The sequence below is a fragment of the Hemitrygon akajei genome, chromosome 15, assembly GCF_048418815.1.
Source record: "Hemitrygon akajei chromosome 15, sHemAka1.3, whole genome shotgun sequence".
NCBI lineage: Eukaryota > Metazoa > Chordata > Chondrichthyes > Myliobatiformes > Dasyatidae > Hemitrygon > Hemitrygon akajei.
The window spans coordinates 74996088-75021619 of NC_133138.1; the positions used below are offsets into that span (position 1 = coordinate 74996088).

The window sequence follows — 25532 nt, forward strand, 5'->3', positions numbered from 1 at the left end:
CCAATTGGAGATATTGTATTCACTCATCCCAGTGTACTTCAAGCTACGGTCACTGACCATCGGAATATGTTCGAAAACTGTAGTTAGCGGATATTCCCCGAATGATTCACAACCACCCACCGTCTCAGTTTTACGCGTTTGTGTTCGTGTGTTCACTTACGTGAATGTGTGAATGCGCCACTAACGTCTCGGAGGGAATATTGAAATTGCCGCGGTTGAGTGCCGCAAACCAGAGTCTGATGTTACAGGGGGTGTTACGCGCTCTGTGGTACTCTGACCCAGCAAAGCAGTCCACTGTTGAGAAAACTTGTTTGCCTTTATAAAACACGTTTTTTTTCCAATATATTTTATTGTGGAAAAAATATTTCCTTATTATTCTGTAGTATGGACATGCCAGTGGTGACACACATTTATTTACAATCGACAAAGACCATTATAAAACAGATCTATGGGGAGAGGCGAGATGAGACATTATAACATCAAGAAACGGGGATCACACAGTACCGTTCACGTACACGAGGTCCTCGGCGCTACAGTCCTACAGACCATCTTTTTCTCAGTTTAAAACCCGTAGAAACTTGCAAATGAGTTTTTCTCTCATTCACACACATCCCCTTGTGTTCAGGCTGCGCGCAAGGTCACACCGGGCCTTGCTGGTAATTTAATTTTTTTTTAAAAAATCCTCCGACCTAAAACGTGAAAAAAACACCATCCCCGGAACTCTACCTGCAAAGACGCCGGACGCTACCAAATCCTCTGAAAAGAATTAAATTCTCAATGAGTGGCGTGGGGGCGGAGTGGGCTCTATCCACGACTAGCATTCCAATCCCAAGGTCATCTCCAGCGAGGACGGTCCGTTCTCAACTTGCTGCACTCGAACAGATTTCTTAACAAAGATTCTCGTTAATTAAACTATAATCACACTGTTGAAGTTTGTTTTTAAGTCCACCTTTGTGCCCTGTGACTTGATCAGAAGTGGAATCGGTAATTCCACAATGGGCCAGTATAATTAAGCGTGTGAAATTAATAACCTCAGTCCATCTGTCAGGCTGCTCGCAGTCATCATTGCACGAATTATACTGAAACATTTGAATGTTTTAATCCAGGAGGCCTCTAATCTTCCGAAATCACATCAATGTCCTCCGGGCTGGTCTGTCTGGTGGCCATTCTCCACCTGTTGACGTGCTGTGTCCCTTTCCTCTTCTGCTGTGTGTCCGGGCTCTCCTCCTCCAGTTTCTGTCGCTTGTACTTAGTCCTTCTGTTCTGAAACCAGACTTTCACCTGGTGGGAAAAGCAGGAAAATGTGTAAGTGTTTTCCTATATCCTATCTCAGTTCGAGTTTAGTATAAGTACAATGAAAGACTGGCTTGCAGCACCAACGCAGGCACGTAAATTCAAACACACGTGACAAAAATGATACAAGACAGTGACCGTGCAAAACAAGACATTGATGCAAAATCCATCTAACATGCTACATAGAAATCAGGACAGCCCGGGGATATGTGGGAGAATCCAAAAACCATCACGGAACGCGGGAGAACAGCATTGAGTGGAATGTTTTCCTACTCTGGGTTCGCACAACTATCTATTTCATTCACTTTTATCGAAACCGGTTACAATGTCCTGAGCTGAAGTGGGAGGTGGGCAAAATTAGCCGCATTCTCCACCACCCGCCCCCCACCCCCACTTCCCTGCTTCCCTGTCTTCTCCTCCAGGTGGTTGTACAAGCACAGAATCTTTAAGGAACTATTCTAAATTCCGCCCATCCTCTCATTTTAAAAAAACAAGTCTCCCTGCTTTTTGTGGACTTTTATCCAAAGCTCTACAAGTTCCAATTCAACTGACTTCGAAAATCCACACAAAGGTTGAACAAGTTAGGTCTCTATTCATTGGAGCGTAGAAGGTTGAGGGGGGATTTGATCGAGGTATTTAAAATGTTGAGAGGGATAGATAGAGTTGACGTGAATAGGCTGTTTCCATTGAGAGTAGGGGAGATTCAAACGAGAGGACATGATTTGAGAGTTAGGGGGCAAAAGTTTAAGGGAAACACGAGGGGGTATTTCTTTACTCAGAGAGTGATAGCTGTGTGGAATGAGCTTCCTGTAGAAGTAGTAGAGGCCAGATCAGTTGTGTCATTTAAGGTAAAATTGGATAGGTATATGGATAGGAAAGGAGTGGAGGGTTATGGGCTGAGTGCGGGTAGGTGGGACTAGGTGAGATTAAGAGTTCGGCACGGACTAGGAGGGCCGGAATGGCCTGTTTCCGTGCTGTGATTGTTATATGGTTATTATATGGTTAAATCGTCCTGCTCTTCCCGCTCAAACACAAGGAAATCTGCAGATGCTGGAAATCCAAAGCAACACACACAAAATGCCGGAGGAACTCAGCGGGCCAGGCAGCATCCACGGAGAAGAGTACATTCGACGTTTCGGATGTGTACTGCTTCCCATGGAAGCTGCCTGGCCTGCTGAGTTCCTCCAGCATCTTGCTGACTCTTTCTTCACTCCAGATACGACCCTCATTTCTCACTCTCCCCGCGATATTTATGGATCACAATGCCCTTTTGCCACTTCTATCGGCGGCAACAGTCCATGTGTGCGGGGTCCTCGTACTTTGACGGGGACAGGATGAACATTATATGTCTCTGCAGCTAGGCATCGGTTAAATTTAAGTGTCCCTTATCGATTTTCTTTTACTTTCCTGATCACTTGCGTTACCCAATTAAACCTGCGGTTCCATATTCCGAGGCAAAGCGCTTTAATAAATATCATATTGTCTTTCAGGTGTCCGCAAAGTCTAATGTTTTGATATATTGGCCGGCAAGATGAAGGCTGCTATTTTTTTCCCATTTTATCTACAGGAGTTTCCTTGAACTGTATGGATTTGCATTTATATGGTGCTTCTCGCAACCTGGGGACGTTCCAAAATGTTATATGTTCAACTAGAAGGAAGAAAGCAAGCGACGTTTGCTCTCTGCAAAGCGCATTACCATCAATGCAGTTCTCTCGAATCACACTTTTAATGCAGGAACATCGGTAAGTGGTGTGGGTACAGTGAGGTTCATCTGGCAGACGTACAGAATCATAGATAGGTTACAGCCTGGGGGAGGGGGGGGGAGTCACTCGGCTGGTAGAGTCCGTGTTAGCTTTATACAAGAGCAATCCAGTTATTGAGGACAATTGATCCATAGTCCTCAATAAGGCAATTGGTCAGATGAATGTTTGCATGGGCATTGTTAGGAATTTTTTAAAGAAAAGCCTATGAAATACTAATCATATCTTGACCATCAATCCTGTTCCAATTCCATCTTTGGTCCTTACTTCCCCGTTTCTCACTTCCCTCCTCCTCCCAAATCAATTTTCAACTCTGCATGCACTTTGTAACTCTGTCCGTTATTTGCACAGAGGATTCCATCTGGAATTATCTGCTCCTTCTTCATGCTTGACTATTCTCCGCTTGTAAAGTACGAGACCCCAAAGTATCAACTGGACTTCGCAAATGTGGATTAGCCTCTCTTAGTGGAAGTGATTTATAAACGTGAGACTCCACGTGGAGATGCACATCCAGTTGCCAAAAACCAATAAAACTATTACTATGTTCATTTTCTGAGTTATTTGTCTAAAAGTTTGTATCATTACTAAATTATTTACTAAAAGTCGAAGAATTACAAAAACCTTTTTTTATTGTGATTTTGCTGCTTGAGTTAACGCCAATTTGTTTCTTTTGTGTGTGAATCCCGTTTCATCTCATTGAAATCTGCTCGGATCTCCCCAGTTACCCAAATACGTTGACTTTGATTGTTATGCTTACAGTCATGTCCGTGTTCACGTGAAATTATTCGATGTACATCAGCTCAAATTCCCCACCCACGCCTCCCCAGATCGCTTCCAAAAAGAGTGGTAATATATTAGCTATTCTGCAGCTGACCTCTGCATAACCCGACTTCTTTAACAGCACACACAAAAAAAACATGATGCATTTCTATAAAGCCGAACAAAATGTGTTCCTTAACCGGATAGTTTATTTCGGAAACCACGCGGGATTTGGGAATTTATGACAATTTCAGGTTTCTCGGCGCCATTTCTCCGGTGGTGGGTCTGAGCTACTTTGGAAGCAATTAGTCAATACTTAAAATATTGAGCATGGAAGTGTCAACGCAGTTTCTATTCATCAGCCCAGGAGGATACGATTTGACTAAATATTACCTACGATGTTCACTATGTTACTTTGTGTTTAATATCTGGGATTCTGGAGCATGGCGTAGGTAGAATTCTCTTATCTCGAGAATAATATTGAATGGGAAATGCGCTGAGATTACAGAATATGCGCTTCTATCATGCCAGGGTGACATTAAACAAGACCCAATTCTTAGTGTTTTAACTACAGTATTAATCGAATTTTAAAACCGAGTACGGAGGAAATATCAATGTTTATGTTCTGGAATAACCAAAACAAGGTGTATCGTACAGTTCATGTAAATAATGAGTTATCAGATGAACATCTGAATAAATTGTAGACAAGCATGTATAAAATGACAGCGCTAACAGATATGTAAGAGAATAGTTTTTTTTTATTTGAGGGTGGGGTACTGGCGCTTCACGATTCTCCTCCGCAGGAAAAATAAATGTCAAAGATGAAGAAGTGAGTTCAGTGCAGGTTGATGAAGACAGTCGTGGGCTGCGGTCGGTTTGGCCCCATCTTTTTATCGTTTGAATCTCAGTAGGGGAGATTCAAACAAGAGGATATGAGTTGAGAGTTAAGGGGCAAAAGTTTAGGGGTAACGCGAGGGGGAATTTCTTTACTCAGAGAGTGGTAGCTGTGTGGAACGAGCTTCCTGTAAAAGCGGTAGAGGCAGGTTCGGTATTGTCATTTTTTTTTAATTGGATAGGTATACGGATAGGAAAGGAATGGAGGGTTATGGGCTGAGTGCAGGTCGGTGGGACTAGGTGAGAGTAAGCGTTCGGCACGGACTAGAAAGGCCGAGATGGCATATTACCGTGCTGTAATTGTTATATGGTTATATAGTTATGGTTTGATTTCCAAATCAATATCAAAATAAACGGAACCCCGCCCGTCTTCTCTCAGAGCTTTGCTTGTCTGTTGCCAGAACGGCCTGACTGCGCTCCATGGCGCCACATTCAAAACTTAATCCAAATATCATTTCATCTGCAGTCTACTGAGAGACGATGAGTCAGTCCTTCCCTCTGGTTAATATAACCAGGTTTTGGTCTGTTTAAATTCTGCAAAGGACATGTTCTGTTAATCCCCGCTGTCATGTGAGGTACGCGTACTCCAGGAGTGCCACAGGATTGGAGAAAGTGAAAGAATGAGCTGTAACTAAAACAGATTTCCTAAAACAGAATAAATGGTTTATCTTTTGCCTGGACACGCATACGGAGCCCTCAAGTACGTTTTAACGAATGGAAAACATTCGTTTTTACTGCTTAATTTGCGCACAGATTCCCCTATCCAGAGAGACAGAAAGAAGTCCCGGCTGAGAATTGTCCAATATGACAGCAGGATGAATTAGGAGAAATATTTTTAGTTTTGTCACAATGCGACGAATTCCTCCTGGTTCTTTCTGGTTAATGACGATACTAACTAAATAGGTTGCCAGCGCTGTTTGTGTTGCGTGTTTCCCATTGTATCGGTACACCGAACGGCTAAGGGATTCCATTGCATAATAACGCTGGACATAAACCATGTTGCTCTTATTAGTTCTTTTACTCTAAGAACTTCGAGCTCATAATACGTGAAGAGATTTTGCAGCGTTCAGGAGGGATGTTAAGTTTGCATAAAACTCTCCCTGTAAGCATATTCTAGCTGAAAATGATTGGTTTGTGTTCAGCATCGAAACACAGAGATGATACAAACAAAATTAATTTATTATTTTCATGGGATGTGACGGGTTTTCACATTGAAATCCACGGGTACAAGTTGAATTTAACCACAACTCACAGGGGGTATTCCTGTCCTGGACAACGGGTCTGGGGAAGATGGCAAACTATGGTCTGGGGCATGAAATTATACAAAATCCCAGCAAGGAGTGGAAGCTAATATAGGGAGCAGAAAAACGGAGCAGTAGCAAGAGATCTGATTCGGCCCCTTTAACTTCATTCGATTGACTGCAGACATTTTCGATTAAATAATTTTAATGATACAATAAATATATCGGAGAATTTTCCAGCAAACCGAAGCCAAAATACATTCTCACTTCTACGTCTTTTAACTGCGCTTCATCCCATTCATTAATAGGGTCTCCACACCCACCCCTCTCCTTAGTGCCCGTGTTACAAAGAAATGGAACTGTGGGGGACCCCGGCGTTGTATTTGAAGAAGGCCACATTACCGTTAAATCGAGTGAATAGTGAAGGGGATTAGCCACATCCCCGTCTTACTTTCATTCCAGAATAAATCTTTATCTCGCGCTGCACCGACAAGCTCTTTGAATCCCCGGCGCTTACACGCGGTTCGAAAACTTTTTATTTGTTCTAAAATTGATCGGACCCCAGAATTACCCAAATGCAGGGCGCATCGGCGGCTCGTTTTGTTTATGTTTGTCTGGAATTACGGTATTGTGGAACAGATGAAACGCAAACGTGTTAGTAGTCAGCGATGTGAAGTGCAAAGTGCGCGTCAGCACCCTTGGCATGACCTCTGGTGATGGAGTACACAGTGCTGAGGGGCATTTCCATCCTCTTCGGCTCCGTAAAGCGGAGCTACATTAGCTCCAGGGAACGTTTCTATCTTTGCCCATTAACTCGATACCTACCAGAAAGCATTCAAGTTGATCATTAAAAAGTAACTTGCCTCAAAAACAAATCGGATTAAAAGACCAAGAATAGAAATAAAAGGTAATTTTTCTCACAAAAACGCTCCTCAACTCAACTAACGCTACGGTTCGAGGAGTGAATTCACCGAGATATTTTCCTCGGTAGTTGGGTTGCATTTATGCAATATATCATCAAGTATGGATCTCAGATAATTTATTGACAGTGCAATTTGGAATTCATGTTGAAAGACATTATTGTTGTGCCTATTAAAACCAGTGATCTTATTGCAGTGCCGAAACACAGTGTGATTTACTTTTAATTTATACGCTCTGAAAGTTTCTTCTGATATATTAACAACCGTGTCCAGATCAATCAGTCGATGTGGTGAGATGTGAAAAATAAAATAATCGACTGCGGTGAACGAAAACCTGGAACAATGTGTCTATTTTGGCCACAGGAGGAAATGTAATTTTCGCATATTTATGTTTCTCAAATAGAAGGGGGTCGGGCCTCTGGACCTGCGGCTGTACGTACATGACAGCGATCCATTTAAAGGGGATTAGGAGATGTGCTCAGAAAATACTTGACTAGACCAGGCCAGGCATGTAATAACCATCGATGCTTTAACACGCCCGAACAATATTAAGTATTGGGAGCTTAATTCCTCTTAAAACAAAACTCCGAAGATATTCCCTTTTATTTAAATCTAACGACGACAGAAATGGAATCGAATTTACACGAAGGCACGCACGCATTTCCATCATCGAGTTACAATACCTTTACCTTTGGCCCTTGAGGCCTGTGGGATTGGTGAGAGTAGGTATGTTCATTATCGTTACGACGTATTTAGATGTAATTTTGTCTCCCGGTGTTTTAGTATAACTTTATAGTTTGGATTTTTGTTAAATTCTAGTATACCCTGAGCCAGGAGGACTCTTTTATACTTGGGCAACAAATTCATTCATTACTTAGCTGGATCAATTTCAATGGGCAAAACCTAATACGATTAAGGGAATGTCAGAAGCATTCTCCCGTCAACACTGGGACGCATTACAACTCCTTGACTGCTCCACGCAACACTGGACTCCGTTATGTCTGACTTTGATCCTGTACCTCTGCGCAATGTACAATAATGACATCAATAATTCCTTGCGTCCGGGCAAAGTATTTCTCAAAGGACTATGAGGACGAATTCTTCCCTCTTATTTTGTAAAATTTAAGCGATCCATTAATCTCGACACTGTCAATGGAAAAAAAATTTACGGTCAACCCACAAAATCTTAAGCAAGTACTAATGGTTAAATGATTGGATTTGTAATTCTCGATTGAGAGATCTGTATTTGATTCGTTCAGCCATGGAAAGAAGGAGGTGTGAGCGTTTACTAGGAGGGGTTTGAGAGCCTGGGTTAGATTTTCTTCCAATCGGTGGTTATCTTTTTCAAGATGAATATTGAATGATTTGGGAGTTAGCTTCAGTTTAGTGCAAGCGAGGAAAATGGGCCTAACCTCCAACAATTATCCTATCAAAGACGAGGGCAGCTATAGGCGAAAATTTGATAAAAATTCTAAACCGATATTCCACACCACATATAACAATCTGAATTGATGATTGTACTGTAATTAAATTCGTACTCTTGTTTACTGAATATGTTTATAAACGTACTTAAATAAATTTAACTTCTCTTAAGCAAGCGCATTGCTCAGCTGATTCCTCCAAAAGTACTTTATTCAATTCCGAATCGGATATAAAGTGACTGGATGTTATCATCCTGTACTGAAACGACAAACAACAAACCAAACTTAATCTCCCTCCGCCGCCCCCCCCCCTCCCCCCCTCTCTCTCTCTCTCTCTCTCTCTCTCTCTCTCTCTCTCTCTCTCTCTCTCTCTCTCTCTCTCTCTCTCTCTCTCTCTCTCTCTCCCTCTTCCTCCCCCCCCACTTTTCCTTCCCCATCTCCCTCTGTATAAATACTGTATATTGGTAGGCTAATGGTGTGTTTGCTTGTGTAGACGAGTTTATTTATGTGTGCGCGTCTATAAATCTGTTTGCGTGACAGTTTCTCTCGCGTCTGCATCTGTGGGTTTGTATGTGTGTGTACCAGAGCATTTCTATGAAAATGTCAGTCTGTGTATTCTGTTCCCGTACATATACGTATTCAGCTTAATGGATCCATAGTGTTTGCTATATAAGTCTGTGTATGACTCGCCGTGCCGAAACATATATGCAAACATTTACTTTGGTGTGTGAAAAAAATATATTATTTTGGAACCCTCTCTAAACTGACGCAAGTGATGACAGGGAATTTTAACCATTTTTTTCTCCATAAATGCTGCCTAAACTGTTGAGAATGTCTGACCCAGAATCTTCTGTTTTACTGTCAAAATGCGTACGATCATCTCGCCTTACCCAGCGTCAACCTGATATCCGTAATTGTACACTTAATCTCTAAAAAGTTCCATTAGGTGGGTCCTGCATCTCATGTATCCGCAAGGAATAGTGTAAAATATCTAAGAAAAGATATATTCAGATTATATGAACAATTTACAAGCTCACACTCACATAAATCTAATTGTCAGTGATATATACTTTTATAGAGCAGTAACTAATTGTTATGTGCTTGATACATTCTATTATCAAAGGATAAACAATTAGAATGTAAACATGTGATGGGCTTTGACATTATTTTTGCTTCATTGTGAATGGGACGTGGCTTTTAAAGTAACAACTGGAATCCAGTAACTAATGGATTAAACTACCAACGCAGATTTGCATTTTAGAAACTGACTTCAAAAGACAACCGTATTAAGCAATTTACAGGATTGAAGACCTCATATCCTTCCATTTTAAAACAGTTTCCTTGAAGTAGCGTACTATTCGATCTACCTATCATTGTAGCAAGAGTTGTCAGGGGGAAAATATTACATCTCAGATTTATATTGCATCAAGAAAATAAATAGTAATCCAACTACCATGATGTTTTGGTCAGCTTCGTTCACCCCAGAAGCAGTAAAAAGCGGTATCAATATAGGGCACGGTACCTTTAATGAAACAAATTCCTAATGCATGATAAAATGCAGGATTTCAGGGCAAAGTTAATTTTTGTATTGAATTCCAATACACGTATCGCATCCACTGTTACTAACCAAGTAATTAAACATGTGTTTTCTGATTCTTATGCTTACAGTTCCCAGCAGAGCGATATTGTTGTCCTCACCACCCCTCAGGAACCGGCCCATTTCAAAGCTTTCTGTACACCACATTTAAACATTAGCACCTCTGCGAGTTAACCTCTGGTAGATCATGTTGACGCACTACGGGTATAATTCAGATCTCACTGCAGTATCGCAGCTGATGCAGATTAAGGAGTGCATCCTAACACATATATTTGTTCATATGCAGTCTGTCCAAACGCCAAGCCAACTGACAATTACTAACGTGTCTTTTGTCAACACTGTATATTTCCATGAGTCTCGATCTATCTGCACCTCTCCGTAATACTCCTCCCTGACTCAAATTCTAATGATTCGTTCCTAATAAGATGTGACTAAATCCTGCTTGTTAATTTTTGTTGCTAGTGCTCTTGTTTAGAAGCATGTGACCTGGTACATGAGTAGAAAGTGATCGTTTCCATTTTACACCAGGCTGTGTATGGAGATGACACTATAATGACAAAAAAAATCATTCTACAGCAACACTCATGCATGCCGACAGAAGGTTCAATTTATTACCACCTCCTGGTTACGTGCCTTTCTTGTTGATAAAGACAAAAGCGTCCGCAGTTAAACATAATACAGCGTTCTCTTCCTAATTAAAACCTGATTTGTCTTTACCAGCGAACTAAAAGTATTTCACGGACTTTTACTTTCTTGTTTTTGAACCACAATCCCGAAGGCCCCAGAAACCCGGGTACAACAATAAGCTGGTTGCCTGGCATTTTGTCAAAATATTGTCGGTTTGAAGGACGATTCAGTGCCGTGATATTTTCCTTCGGCCTTTCCTTTTGATCTCCCACCGCGCAGAAATGTTCTGAATATTTTTGATTTTTTTTCCCGCTGTTAGCCCCTACCCCACCATCCACCGCCCCAAGCTCCTCTGTATGCCAAATCAAATTGGGTGATCGTCTTAAATTGCTTAAATTACGTCTGTTGGACCCATTAAACAAAAGTTCGGATTAAAGAGTATTCGCATAAAGAATGATTATCATTTGAGTACAGGCAGGAGAACATTTTTTTCAATTGTACTGCCCTGCCTCAAATACAATATCGCTGAGTGTGTGTGTGTGTGTGTGTGTGTGTGTGTGTGTGTGTGTGTGTGTGTGTGTGTGTGTGTGTGTGTGTGTGTGTGTGTGTGTGTGTCTGTGTGTCTGTGTGTCTGTCTGTGTGTGTGTGTGTGAGTCCAACCGGCCTTTTGTGTTACGTCAACTAGAGTTACCCAATTAGTCCTACTCTCCCGCTCTTTTCTCACAGGTCCACAAACATCCCCTTGCCGAGCATGCATGTACCATGTACTCTCCGGAATTATTACTTCTACAGCATGGCAAACCGTTGCATAAAACGCATTCCTCTCGCCGCCCGCGTCACAGCTCCCACTCGCCCCGTGCCTCCTTCGCCAGACGCAGGTATTCCTGCATTCTTACCTGCGTTTCTGTGAGACACAAGCTGCTCGCCAATTGTTTTCGCTCGGCTCCCACCACATAGTGATTTTTCTCGAAGGCTCGTTCTAGTCTCAGGAGCTGGGACGGGGAGAAGGCTGTTCGAATCCGCTTAGGCTTCCTGGTGAAAGGGCCGTGAAGAAGCAGGCTCTCGGCTCCTCCCTCGCCGCCTGGAAACAGAAAATAACAGGGGTACATTTAATAGGAGGAATCGTTTCCGCTTTAATACCCCAGTATTTTAGCTTGATATTTTTAAGTTACTTTGAAAATATGAACACAAATAACGATTTTATATTGTGAGTTCATATATAAACTGGTTGTAATTATACAGGCACGGCTGTTATTACACTTTAACATATTGGTAGCTGTACACTAGCAAAATTCTCACTTTAGCCAATATGTTTTTTCTCCGTGCCAATACTCGTGATACTTTTAACTTATCACTTCAAATTGTTCCACAGCCATCCTTAACGATAAACCTGTTAACAGCGATACATCACCCGCGCGCTGTACAGTTTAAACTGCTTTCTCCAAACACAAAGCACATTTTGAAAGACAACATTACTGAATCTTTTACCGGACTGTGTTAAATGGACATTATCGCGAATTTTCACGCTTCTGCTGCTATACCACGCTGTATAACTACCTTACAAATATGCTCAAAAATGTAAATTTGAACTTTAAAACCAGTTATGTTTATTCAATATATTTAACTGCGAAGGAAACGATCCAAGTAATATTACTTTTGCAAGAAAGCAGTTAGCAATAACGAAAAACGAATATTAATTGTGTAGTTATTAGTATATGTGCGGTCGCTGTAAACGTAAGAAAGTGTTATAAATTAGATATGCACAGTGTAATTAAACACTATTACTCTGCAATTTGCCAACAAAATTCACACTTTAAAGGAAAAGAAAAAGAACACTGATTTTGGCACAATTCCCATTTAATCAACAACATCACCATCGAAGTGGGTTCAGCAAAAAAAATGCTCCAGACTTGTTTTGGGACTAACTTAATTAGACTCGCAATCTTTTGTTTAGATGATATGGTTAAGATTCGGTTGAAGGTTTCTGTAAATTATCTCTTCATTTTTGAGTTCAGGATTATTTCGGCTAGATTTATGGAGGACGAGATGAGGAGTGTGAACACAGACTTAGTCCGAGTTTGTTAGGCTTCGGTTTAGGGGTTGTAGAAAGTGTAGTTTTGTGTTGAGAATTAAATTAGGATTAGAATTAGGTTCAGGTTTTTTTTAGGTTAGAATTTGATTTAAGGATTAGGGTTTGATACAATGCTGATGGATTGGTTTAAAGATTAGGTTTATTGTTTGGCTTGAGACGTAGGGTTTGATTAGAGGTTAGAACTAGACATTGCATTGAGGGTTGGTTGGGGATTTGGATTTGGATTTAAGGAGTTGAGCTTGGTTTTAATAAAGTCGTGTCACTTTGTCGTTTAAGATTTGGAGTTCGCGCTTTGTTTGATGTTAACAGAAACTGCACAATGTTCCGCAGTCAACAACTAAAGACTGGGAACCAAAGTCTCTTCCAACTCCACCCCCACTTCCCTCCTCCGCGCTCTCTCTGATGCTTCGTCCTTATCTTTGTGTTGAAATTATATCTGTCAATGAAGGAAGTTGTCGTCCATTCTCCCACACAACAGGCAGACACTGGGATACCAATCTGTAATCCGGGATAATTTGACAACTCGCTAATTTATATAGCCAGCGAAAACTATTATTGCTTTTCGAAAAATGTTGAACGGCGATTTGCAGGAGCCTCCTGCTGAGGCTTTGTGAGGAAACCTGCTACAAACGCAGAGCGATTGTGAGGTAAAGTGAGGCAGAGCGTGACTCTGAGTGGGAAATTTTTTGCCCTGAATGTTGGGCAACCCTGGTGCCTGATAGCTTCACCCTCTAAAGTCGAAAGTCATCTTCTTAACCTTCGCAAAAAATATTATATTTTACTTAATCTATGTTCTTACTGAATGTAGATACTGTTCCTCTTTGCGACCAATGGTTTTCTTTCCCTATATTTGAATCTATCGTAGTTTAATTGTTTTAACGTTAATTAATATATATACTAATCCTTAAATCGTACTGCTCGACTACAAACGGATCCACCTAATGTAAATATAAGTTTTGTTTTGCTCGGCGCAGTTCAGTCTGCTCGAGGAGCTCTGTGCATTAAACTACAGGCACGGCGTCAAAAGATACCTTTAACACCAACAGGTTTCTAGACCTGTGTGACAAACCATTCATAAGGCCATAAAACATAAGAGCAGAATTAGGCTATTCGGCCCATCGAGTCTGCCCCGCCAGTCGATCATGGCTGATTGATTTTTCGTCTCATCCCGATCTCCTGCCTTCTGCCTTAACCTTTGATGCACTTACTAGCAAGAACCTATCAAATTCTGCTTTAAGTACGCCTAATGTCTTGGCCTCTACGATCGTCTGAGGCGATGAATTCCACAGGTACACCACTCTCGGTCTGGAGAATTTCTTCCTCATCTCTGTTCTAAAGGGACTTTCTTCCGTTCTGAGGTTGTGTCCTCTGGTCCTAGACTCCTCCAGTATTGGAAGCATCCTCTGCACGTCCACTCTATCGAGATCTTTCATTGTTGGGTAGGTTTCGCTGAGATCCACCATTATTCTTCTAAACTCCAGTGAGTACAGGCCCAGAGCCATCAAACGCTCCTCACGCGTTCATCCTTCCATTCCCGGGATAATTCTCGTGTACCTCCTCTGGACCCTCGCCATCCTCTCTTAGATAAGGGGCCCAAAACTGCTCACAAAACCCATATGCGGTCTGACCAATGCCTTATAAATCCTCAGCATTACATCCTTATTTTTGTAGTCTAGTTTTCTTGAAATGAATGCTAACATTGCATTTGCCTTTCTTACCACCGACTCAACCTGCAAGTTAACTTTTATAGAATCCTGTACTCAGACTCTTGTACCTCCGATTTCTAAATTCGTGCTCCGTCTACGCCTTTATTCCTTCTACCAAGGTCATGACCATACAATTCCCTCCACTGTATTCCATCGGCCACTTATTTGCCCACTCTCCTAATCTGCTCAAGTCCTTCTGCAAACTCCCTGCTTCCTCAGCCCTACCCACCCTCCACCTACGGTACTGTGCCACATGTAGTTGGGATGTCTGACTAAGCACAATGTAGTAATGTTGTGTATTGCACTGTACTGCTGCCGCAAAAAAAAGACAGATATCCTGGCATATGTGAGAATCTGACAGGGATCTCTGTTGTGGACTGAGAATGGGAAGGGGCAGGGAGGTGGAAATCGTGGTTGGGAAAGCGGAACGGAGAGATGGGGAGCGGGAGGCACCAGAGAGATATTCTGTAATGATCAATAAGCTAATTGTTTGGAATCAAATGACCTTGCCTGATGTCTGCACTCGCGCCATCCCCCACCCCTGACAATCTCTGCCACCTGCCCCACACTCCGCCCTTGCCATTCCCAACACCCTTTGCTCCCGTCAGATCTACAAACTCGTTCTCCGCTCCGCGTTGACAAAGGTACGGTGCTGTGTAAACGTCAGGCATCCTAGCTATGTATATGTGCCTAAGACTTTTGCACAGTACTATATCTTTGTTTCATCCACAGACTTGGCCACAGAGCCATCAATTCTGTCACCTAGATCACTAACATATAACGTGCAAAATAGTCAACCCAACACCGACCCTTGCGGAATACCATCGTCAGCGGTAGCCAACGAGAAAAGGCCTTCTTCATTCCTGTTAGCTTAAACAGTCCAGAAGTATTAATTTTTAAAACTTCGCTCAGAATTCATGTACATGCCAGGAACGCATTTGTTTCTCGGAATGAAAGGGAAGTAGGCAGATCTTCCATTAATTATACCTGCCAGAGACTCCCTTTGGTCACCGAGAAGACAAAAGGCGGGGCCTTTGAAGCTTCTCGGGCAATTTTGCAACTGTTTAACCACAATGGGCTTTCGGGAAAAGTCGTTGGGACAGACCGGATTCCTAAACAAAAATACACAAGGAAATAAAAAATAAAAACTGTCAAATATTATCAACCAGACTCCGGAATGTCGGTAAATTATCTTGTGGAGATTGGATGGTGTTTGTGTGTTGGGTGGGGGCGTGGAGAGGGGTGGGGAAGGTTAGGGATAGAGCCAAAATTTGGAAGAAAACGGTGGTGGGATACAGGTCAACAAATGAAAACGGTGCAAATAATATTCAATATCTATGGGAGCTTCACACACACAAGATTAAAACTATGAAATGATTGTACGGATAAAGAAAAAGAAAAACAAATATAGATCGGGGATACTGTATTGTAGCAAACACATTTTAGCATAAATATAAAAGCGACAAGTTTTATATTAACATGTACATATATACCTAGTGGAGGAGACTGCACATCAGGGAGGTAAGGCCATGAGTCAGGTCGTTCTGGTTTCATGATCTATATTTACAAGCACTCAAACAAACATCGCCACCTGAAACTTTAATATTAGTTACTGAACCAGAGAATAGTTCGTTCCTCAGGAACAAGAGAGTGCACATCTGTTTAGGAGAAAGAAGCTAAAAGACTATAAACCTATAGAAGAAGCAGTTCATTTAGCATGTTTTCCAAATATTTCATGGTCTGCACGCTTGTGACAGGAGAGGGGCGGGTATATTTAATAATATCAGAGTACTAATAATGACAAATGTGATTATTTGCTGCCGTTGTGCCATTAGCTTTTTTTTTGCAGAGTTAAGGAACCCACTCACTGCAGCGGAATTGCTTATCTGCATACATCAGGAGTCAGTATAAAATTAAAGTTGAAAGTTCAGTTATTATATTATTAACTAAGTATGTGTGGAGTATACAACACTGAGATCTGTCTACTTCACCGACGGCCACGCAACAATGATAACCAAAACAGTTACAGAGTAATGAGTGAGGAAGCAAGGGAGGTTTCAACATGGAAAGGATAGCGATTTGGAAGTTTGTGTACACTGGGCTGATCTTGAACGGTGTCCATCTTGAGTAGCAGACAGGAAGACTCTACGACGGCAGTCAAAACTGCCCAATGCATCACTGGCACCAGCCTACTCATTGTCAAGGACATACATACAGAAAGGTGCCAGTGAGAAAAAAAAACAACAATATGGTGAAGGATCCCACCCAGCCTGCTCACGGACAGTTTGTCCCCCTCCCATCAGGGAGGGGGCTACACAGCATCCATACCAGCTCCACCAGATTCAAAAACAGTTACTTTCCCCCAGCAATAAGGCTGATCAACACCTCCACCATCTCACCCACCCCACCACCTCTTTTATCATTTCCTGTCGAGTCACCTACGTGCAGGCACTCCTGAACCCAGCATCACTTTATGTACATACGCCCAATCAATCTAAGTTGTTTTATGTATTTATATTATGCACTCTTTATCTTATTGTATTTTCTTTTTGTGTTCCATCGGATCTGGAGAAACAATAATTTCATTCTACTTCATATTTATGCACTAAAAGGGACTTTACACAATCTTGAATCTTGCTCAGCTGTATAGTGAAATAGACAGCGGGCTTCCTTTGAACATAATGCTGCAGCAGCCTCAGTGAGGAACTATACACCTCTTTGCATACTTTGCAAAGCTGGCCTTAATTGTACGGGAAGTACAACATGTATTTACAACCTATGACAACATCAAGCAACAATGGCAGGTTGCTATTGCACAAGTGACATCCACAGAACCCTTCCCTAAATGGGCCTTAGGCAGAGCTGAAGGATCGCTCAGGCTTCCAATGCTTACGAGTCCAGACAGAGTAAATGCTCAAAGTATGCTTTTCCAACAAGCACATATTCAGAGTAGAAAAACTGAAAAATGTCATGACTTCATTAGCCCTTGTTAACTTCCACACATAAGGTTGAGTTCCAAGAGAAGATAGAGTTCAGGAGGTACATAGGAGGAGAAGCTTTAAATTAACATGTCATATGTCGCATCGGAGGACATGAGTTGTCAAAAGTTCTGAAATTACTGAAATCCAGCAAAGAAAGAGCCCACCACTAACATGGAATATAAGACTGATCGCTGATTCAGACCCCTTTACTTCCAATAGATCTTCCTTCGTTTTGCACCAGCACATAAATATTTTGTGTACAAGCATTTACGATAGAACATTTGCAGAAATAAAATCAGGTCGAATTTGCCTTACAGCCTGTAGTTTGCTAGCTGTGTAGTAAAGAATGTATCAGTTGTTTTGAAAGGCAAAGAATTTGATACACCAACTACAAATTTTCTTGATAGCACGGGTAGGAGTCACTAGCACATGGTTGTACACACACAGTTGTACAGAGTCAAAATTCCATCTTCCTACTAGGATACACTTCATTGTGTTGCATGGTGTTTGCATTATGCCAATTGGATAGATTCAGAGCAGATCCAGCAATACCTTAAAATGAGATGGCGGCCTAGAAAAGCAGCAATGTAGGACTGCATAGGTGGTGAACAACAAAATCAGAACATAAAAGACAAAATTGAGCAACTCCACAGTCAGCGAATCAGATTGCAGTTCTTACTCTGAATGATGGTGGACAATTGAACAATGAAACCAAAGGATGTCCCATTGATGGTGGGACCTTGCATGTGAATGCTAAAGGCAGGGTAAAGGATTCACAAGCAAATCAAGCCAAAAGTGCCAGCTGGATGATTCCTCTTGGGTTATTCCTGAAATTCCCCCAATAAACCTGGACTAGCCACATAAATACTGTAGCCACAAGAGTAGATCAGAGGCTGCAGTTCGTGATTCATCTCCTGGAACCCCAGAAGGATGCCGATCATCTGTGATGTACAAATAGAACACAGAACATCAAACCCTACAACAATGTATGGGCCCAATGACCCAGTATGTTGAGCAGACCTATTACCTACTTAATGATCCATTTAACCCCTCCCCTCTACACAACCATACTCCTCCATTTTTCCTTCAGTAAGGAGAGAAGCCCCACTTACCTATATGAAGGCAACTCCAATTACAGTCAAAAAACACAGCCATACGTACCTAGGACAAAGTAGTCCTCTTTTCTAACACCCTATTCATCACTCACATAACAGTTACTTTCTCCACCACCGAAATTCTATGCCTTCTACAAAAAATACCTCGGAAATCTCAGCAGCATCCTTCAAGTGCTTAACTTTTGCTACCAGGAAGAACAAAGTCATCAGGTGTCAAGGAGCACCACCACCTGCAGATTCACTACCAGCATCCCCTCCAACCAGACTTGGAAATATATTGCTGATCCTACATCCTCGCTAGGCCAAAGTTCTGGAACTTCCTCCCCAGCAACATCCTGGAGCACCTCCGCTGGAAGGACTGCAGCGGTTCGCCACCACTTTCTCAAGGCCATGAACGGATTATCAGTAATTGCTGGCCCTATAATGATGCGCATATTCCAAAAAAAAACAATTAAATTCAATAAAATTTAGAGTGGTTTTGAGAGCAGTGGTGACTATCGCTGGTGTAGTGAACTTTTAATTATAAGCTCCCTCATAAGTTAGAACATTGCCGTTCTCTACCCTGATCAGGAACAGATTTCAATTGGCTCTCAGAATGGACTGGTACTCGCAGTGAATTGTGGAAAACTTCACTGTGCCCCTTTTTTTACTTTGTTCTTTGCATTAAATTGCTATTACTGGCTGGTGTCCCCCTCGGTAAGATTACTAATTCCAGTTCCAATCGGAATAGATGCAATCATCTGAATTCAATGTAATAACTGCAAGGTTCATTATTCCCACAAATACTAACTGATTAACATGTAAAAATCTATATTTTCTGTTTTTTTGTCACTAAGATAAAATTGAAACTTGAGACAATTACTCCACAAGTCTTTGTTACTAACATTACACATCTTTATTTCCATTGAGACAGAATGCTAAAGATAATTAGGTGACTAGAAAAGGCCATGAGAAGGCCTTAGCGGGCAGGATTTAAAAAAAACCTCAAGGCATTCTATAAGTATGTGAAGAGCAAGAGGATAAGATGTGAAAGAATAGGACCAATCAAGTGTGAAAGTGTGTATGGAACTGGAGGAAATAGCAGAGGTACTTAATGAATACTTTACTTCAGTATTCATGATGGAAATGATCTTGGTGATTGTAGTGATGACTTGCAGCAGACTGAAAAGCTTGAGCATGTAGATATTAAGAAAGAGGATGTGCTGGAGCTTTTGGGAAGCATCAAGTTGGATAAGTCACTGGGACCGGATGAGATGTACCCCAGGCTACTGTGGGAGGCGAGGGAGGAGATTGCTGAGCCTCTGGTGATGATCTTTGCATCATCAATGGGGATGGGAGAGGTTCTGGAGGATTGGAGGGTTGCGGATGTTGTTCCTTTATTCAAGAAAGGGAGTAGAGATAGTCCAGGAATTTATAGACCAGTGAGTCTTACTTCAGTGGTTGGTAAGTTGATAGAGAAGATCCTGAGATGCAGGATTTATGAACATCTGGAGAGGTATAATATGATTAGGAATAGTCAGCATGGCTTTGTCAGTGGCAGGTCCTGCCTTAAAAGCCTGATTGAATTTTTTGAGGATGTGACTAAATACATTGATGAAGGAAAAGCAGTAGATGTAGTGTATATGGATTTCAGCAAGGCATTTGTTAAGGTGCCCCATGCAAGGTTTATTGAGAAAGTAAAGAGGCATGGGATCAAAGGGGACATTGCTTTGTGAATCCAGAACTGGCTTGCCCACAGAAGGCAAAGAGTGGTTGTAGATGGGTCATATTCTGCATGGAGGTCGGTGACCAGTGGAGTGCCTCAGGGATCTGTTCTGGGACACTTACTCTTCGTGAGTTTTATAAATGACCTGGATGATGAAGTGGAGGGATGGGTTAGTAAGTTTGCTGATGACACTAAGGTTGGGGGTGTTGTGGATAGTGTGGAGGGCTGTCAGAGTTTACAGAGGGACATTGATAGGATGCAAAACTGGGCTGAGAAGTGGCAGATGGAGTTCAACGCAGGTAAGTGTGAAGTGGTTCATTTTGGTAGGTCAAATATGATGGCAGAATATAGTATTAATGGTAAGACTCTTGGCAGTGTGGAGGATCAGAGGGATCTTGGGGTCCAAGTCCATAGGACACTCAAAGCAGCTGCACAGGTTGACTCTGTGGTTAAGAAGGCATACAGTGTATTGGCCTTCATCAATCGTGGAATTGAATTTAGGAGCTGAGAGGTAATGTTGCTGCTATATAGGACCCTGGTCAGACCCCACTTGCAGTACTGTGCTCAGTTCTGGTGGCCTCACTGCAGGAAGGATGTGGTGACCATAGAAAGGGTGCAGAGGAGATTTACAAGGATGTTGCCTGGATTGGGGAGCATGCCTTATGAGAATAGATTGAGTGAACTTGTCCGTTTCTCCTTGGAGCGACGGAGGATGAGAGGTGACCTGATAGAGGTGTACAAGATGATGAGAGGCATTGATTGTGTGGATAGGCAGAGGCTTTTTCCCAGGGCTGAAGTGATTGCCACAAGAGCACACAGGTTTAAGGTGCTGGGAAGTAGGTACAGAGGAAAAGTCAGGGGTATGTTTTTTACTCAGCGAGTGATGGGAACATTGAATGGGCTGCCGGCAAAGGTGGTGGAGGCAGATACGATAGGGTCTTTTAAGAGACTTTTGGATAGGTACATGGAGCTTAGAAAAATAGAGGGCTATGGGTAAGCCTAGCAGTTTCTAAGGTAGGGTCATGTTTGGCACAACTTTGTGGACCAAAGGGCCTTTATTGTGCTGTAGGTTTTCTATGTTTCTATGCTTGTATAATGGAAGTAGCATTATATGCCTGTTTACCTCCAGTCAAACTATGGGCTATGGTTTTATTTTCTACTGAAAATATATGTTGTTCATAAAATGACTTTCCAATTGATCCATATTGTTTTGTGCAAGTAGCGAATGACTGTCCAACAATGACCCTAGTTTAACACCCAAGTTGCCACCTTTACTACCAGAATCATTTATTGTCCTTTATTTATCTTCCACTCTCTTTTCCCATTTTCTTGTTAGAATAACGTGTCCTTCTCTGCCTCTTTGTTTTATCTGGAATCTTTGATGGTAAGCATTTCTACATTCTTCCAGCTCTAAAGACATGACATCCAATATCGTATCCTATCTCATTCACTATTCAATCAGACAGGCTTTATGAGAGTAAATTCAGGCTACCTTTGCTTTCCTTAATGTGACAGTAATAGAGACTATTGAATCCCTTAGAAACAATACCTGAAAATTGGTTAAACAGTCATTGTGAACTTGGGAATTCCCTGACTTTAACAATGCACATCAAAAAAAAATCCTAAATATCATATGCACTAATGAGGTTTGAGCCTCCTCAATGTTAACTTATACTCTGGAAAACATTCCCCCCCCCCCCCCCCCCCATTAACACAATAGTAATATCTGCTGGTTGTGAGTCATGCTGGTCAAAGTATCACCATTTTATCTATAGGTAAGAACTAATCACAAAGTCTGTTGTGGTATTAACAAATCGATTAATCTGCCCTAACTATACACTGTCTGTGTTAAACAGATAATCCCTCTGTAATGATACTATTCTATTCATTTGTTAAAAGCAGAGAATATATGCGTAAGAGCAGTATACTGTATCTGGTATTTCTATGTAATAACATAAAAGGTCTCATGTACAGGATCACTAAACATTTATGGTTATGTCAGATTTGCGTTTTGACATAGATCTTTAGAGAAATTCCACTCTCTGTGATGTTTCACTCTGCACTATTCACTAAGAATGTGGGAAGAGATGCAGTTTATCTACTTAAAGTTATATAATCCCAAGAATTATGCTTGTGGTGCAGTTGTATCAAAATAGTTTAATTTATGGAATCAATTTACTAATGTCCCAGATGATTTCACGGTAGGAATATGAGGAGAATGATACTAAGTTAAGTTGCTCAGGGGAGATAGAGCCATTGAGTCATAGAGTCATAAAAAATAAAACACAGAAACAGGCCCTTTGGCCCGCCCAGTCCATGCTGAAGCATTTAAACTGCCCCGGGATCATAGCCCTCCATACCTCTACTCTCCATGTACCTATCCAAACTTCTCAGAAGTTGAAATCGAGCTATCTTGCACCATATGCACTGGCAGCTCATTCCACACTCTCATGACCCTTTGAGTGAAGAAGTTTCCTCTCATGTTCCCTTTAAATTTTTCACCTTTCACCCTTAACCCATGACCTCTGGTTGCAATCCCACCCAATCTCAGTGGAAAAAGCCTGCTTGCATTTATCCTATGTGTACCCCTCATAATTTTTATACCTCTATCAAATCTCCCCTCAGTCTTCTACATTCCAAAGAATAAAGTCCTAACCTACTCTATCTTTCCTTATAATTCAGGTCCTCCAGTCTCAGTAACGTCCTTGTAAATTTTCTCTGTACTCATTCAATCTTATGGTTCACCTTTCCTATATTAGTGACCAAAATTGCAGATAATACTCCAAATTAGGTCTCACCAACATCTTATACAACTTCAACATAACAGATAGGAAAAGAAACATGAAATTTGTGTGCACAGGAGGATCAGTTAGCAGGTATGCAAAAAAATGTTTGACTTAATCTCATCAGGACCTGGGATGAGCTTTGAATTAAATCAAAATCCTGGGAGCATTCACGTTTATTTCATGGTGCTATCCTAAAGTTTATACTAAGTGGCTACTGTTTAAAGCTGGTGCCCTTAGGGGATCATTTAGAGTGAGAAAAATGCATTTGAAGGGGATGACTGTTCATCATTCACATCCATTAGAATTTGAACAACCTGTGGCATCTTATCTCCTATTTTAAGACTGAATAACTAATAAACAGATTAATTATTTCCAAAAGCATTATTTAAAATTCCCTACAACTGCATTTTTTTTATTCAAGGGATGGGGCAGACCATTTCTTGAACAAACCCCAATCTGAAGGAAATTGACTATTCGTTCAATGAACCTTCATTTCCAAGAAAGATAAATATTTCCTAAAAGCACTTCTGATGCTGGGAGCAGTCCCTAACATGTTTTATATAGGATGATATACTTTAGTTTCACAGAATGACTAGAAGAAGAAACTCTGGAAACCTAATGAAATTATACTTTACTATAGAGCATCTCATTGCTTCTCTGGTAAACATGAAAATTTACACTGCAAAACCACCTATGTACAATTTGATCCTTTCCAAAAATTATCCAAATGACCTGATCTTCCCAATAGTTCTCTATCTCCTTCTGCTTTAAACTTACAACTAATATCAACAGTGTCTGTTTTAACTGTTTCATTAACAAAGCTGTAATAACTGCATAAAAATATTTCATCTAAATTCTCACCTCATTTTCTACTCATCACCTTAAGTTGTTAGCCATGCATTTCTAATTCACCAAATGGAGAACACAGTCCATCAGCTTCCTAAGACACTTCATGTATTTTTAAATAAACCTACATCCTTTTCTGCAGCATCTTGGTATCCAGAATTTCCAATTATAGAGACAGTTGTTCATCTTTTGAATCACCCAGGTGAATCTCTGCTCTACATTCTATTGGCTCAATGCCATTTCTGTCACCATACTACATCAACTATTCACTAACCATTTCCTTTAACAAATTTATCTTTATGGTTTTTAGGTTCTACTTACATCTTTATAGAGTCTAAAAAAATCTGAATCAACATTGAATTATCCTATTGCATGTTGAAGTTAGTACTTGTTTTCCATTAAAATAATAACACCATAAAGTTAACAAATTGTATTCAGTTGAATATTAAACAATTTTCATTTAAGTTAATCTCTCTAAAATGAAAGCCTCAAACAGGAACAGCAAATGAAGACACTTAGCCAACAGCTCCAAGCGTTGCTATTAACAAATGCAGCATCTTTCAGAGAAGGACTTTCAGTATTCATTCTAGAAAGATGACTTTCAATCAAAGAATTACAGGAACGTTGTTTTAACAAAGTTGTAGGAGGGTTTAGCTTTCTTAGCTGTGGTATAGGTGGCCTATTGCTGACTTGCTGACAGAAAGCCATTCAGTATCACCTCAGGCCAAAGTAATGCAAAAATCTATATAATTCACACACACCTTTACGTACGATTCCTTCAGCAAAATATACTGCCTTTGTTTACATAACATCATCCAAATCTGGCATTGGCTCAATTCACCTCCTGTTGATTGTGTTCTTTCTTGCAAAACTTGTGTATAAATTATGTTTATCCTTTCCTTTTGAATGCTGTTTATGTGATGCTATGTGCCTACGGTGCTGCTTCAAGTAAGTTTTCTTGCACCTGTGCATACATGTATTTGCACTTGTGACAATAAGCTCGACTTTGACTTTAAAACATTCACTTACACTTACTTTTCTTATAACTCTTGATTATAACAACACAGCCTGGCAGGCATCTCTTATTTAAACATCCATTAAACAGAAGCCATCAAAAGTTCTGTTCCTATGTCCTAACTCACACCAGGTTTTCATCACCCATCACCTCCATTCTTGTTGGTGTGCATTTGTTCATGGTGATGCAACACTTTAATTTTTTTGTCTGTTTTCAAATCCCTCCAAGATCACGACATGCCCTACCTTTTTCATAATTTCTTCAAGCTTCAAGATACAATGCTTATATTCTTTGGTCCCTCAACGTCCCCAGATTTAACCTCTCCCTTAATGATGATCATAACTTCAGCTGCTATGTCCCTTAGCCAGGAACTTCCTCACAATACAGTATCTTCCTGCCTCTCTACCTATCTTGCCTCTTCAAAGAAGTAATCATGCCTATCTCTATGTCCAAGACTTTGGTCAACTATCCTAGTGTCTCCTTAAGTTCACAATCATTACTTTTTTTTCTCTGATATTGATCCATGAAGTCTCTGTACATTTCTTCTATGTTAATGGTGTTTTAAAATGTTATTGTTATAATATTCCAGTGTTGGTATTGCAGGCAATCTTTTAAAAATTATCTGCTTAATGAGGTCACTGCCAATTTGAGGATATCAGTCTTTCAATAAATTTTCTGAAATGTGACTATGTTATAAATTTTAAAATATTATAGAATATTAATAGCTGTCTTTCTCAACAAAATTACACCACAAATGTTAAAATATCACTCATA

General features: G+C 40.9%; 1 protein-coding gene across 3 annotated transcripts in view; it reads right to left on the minus strand.

Annotated features, from left to right (window-relative positions):
- Window positions 1–348: 348 nt before the first annotated feature.
- Window positions 349–25532, minus strand: part of emx3 (empty spiracles homeobox 3) — a 30980-nt gene continuing 5796 nt past the window's right edge. For 2 of the 3 annotated variants that reach the window (XM_073067786.1, XM_073067785.1), the window contains exons 2-3: window positions 11409–11593; window positions 349–1281 (exon numbers count right to left, since the gene is read on the minus strand). In XM_073067786.1, coding sequence (XP_072923887.1) covers window positions 1114–1281; window positions 11409–11593 — 353 coding nt within the window. In that variant the 3' untranslated portion in view covers window positions 349–1113. Of the gene's footprint in view, window positions 1282–8754; window positions 9280–11408; window positions 11594–25532 lie in introns of those variants that run through there. The other variant, XM_073067787.1, reaches the window with a different exon arrangement.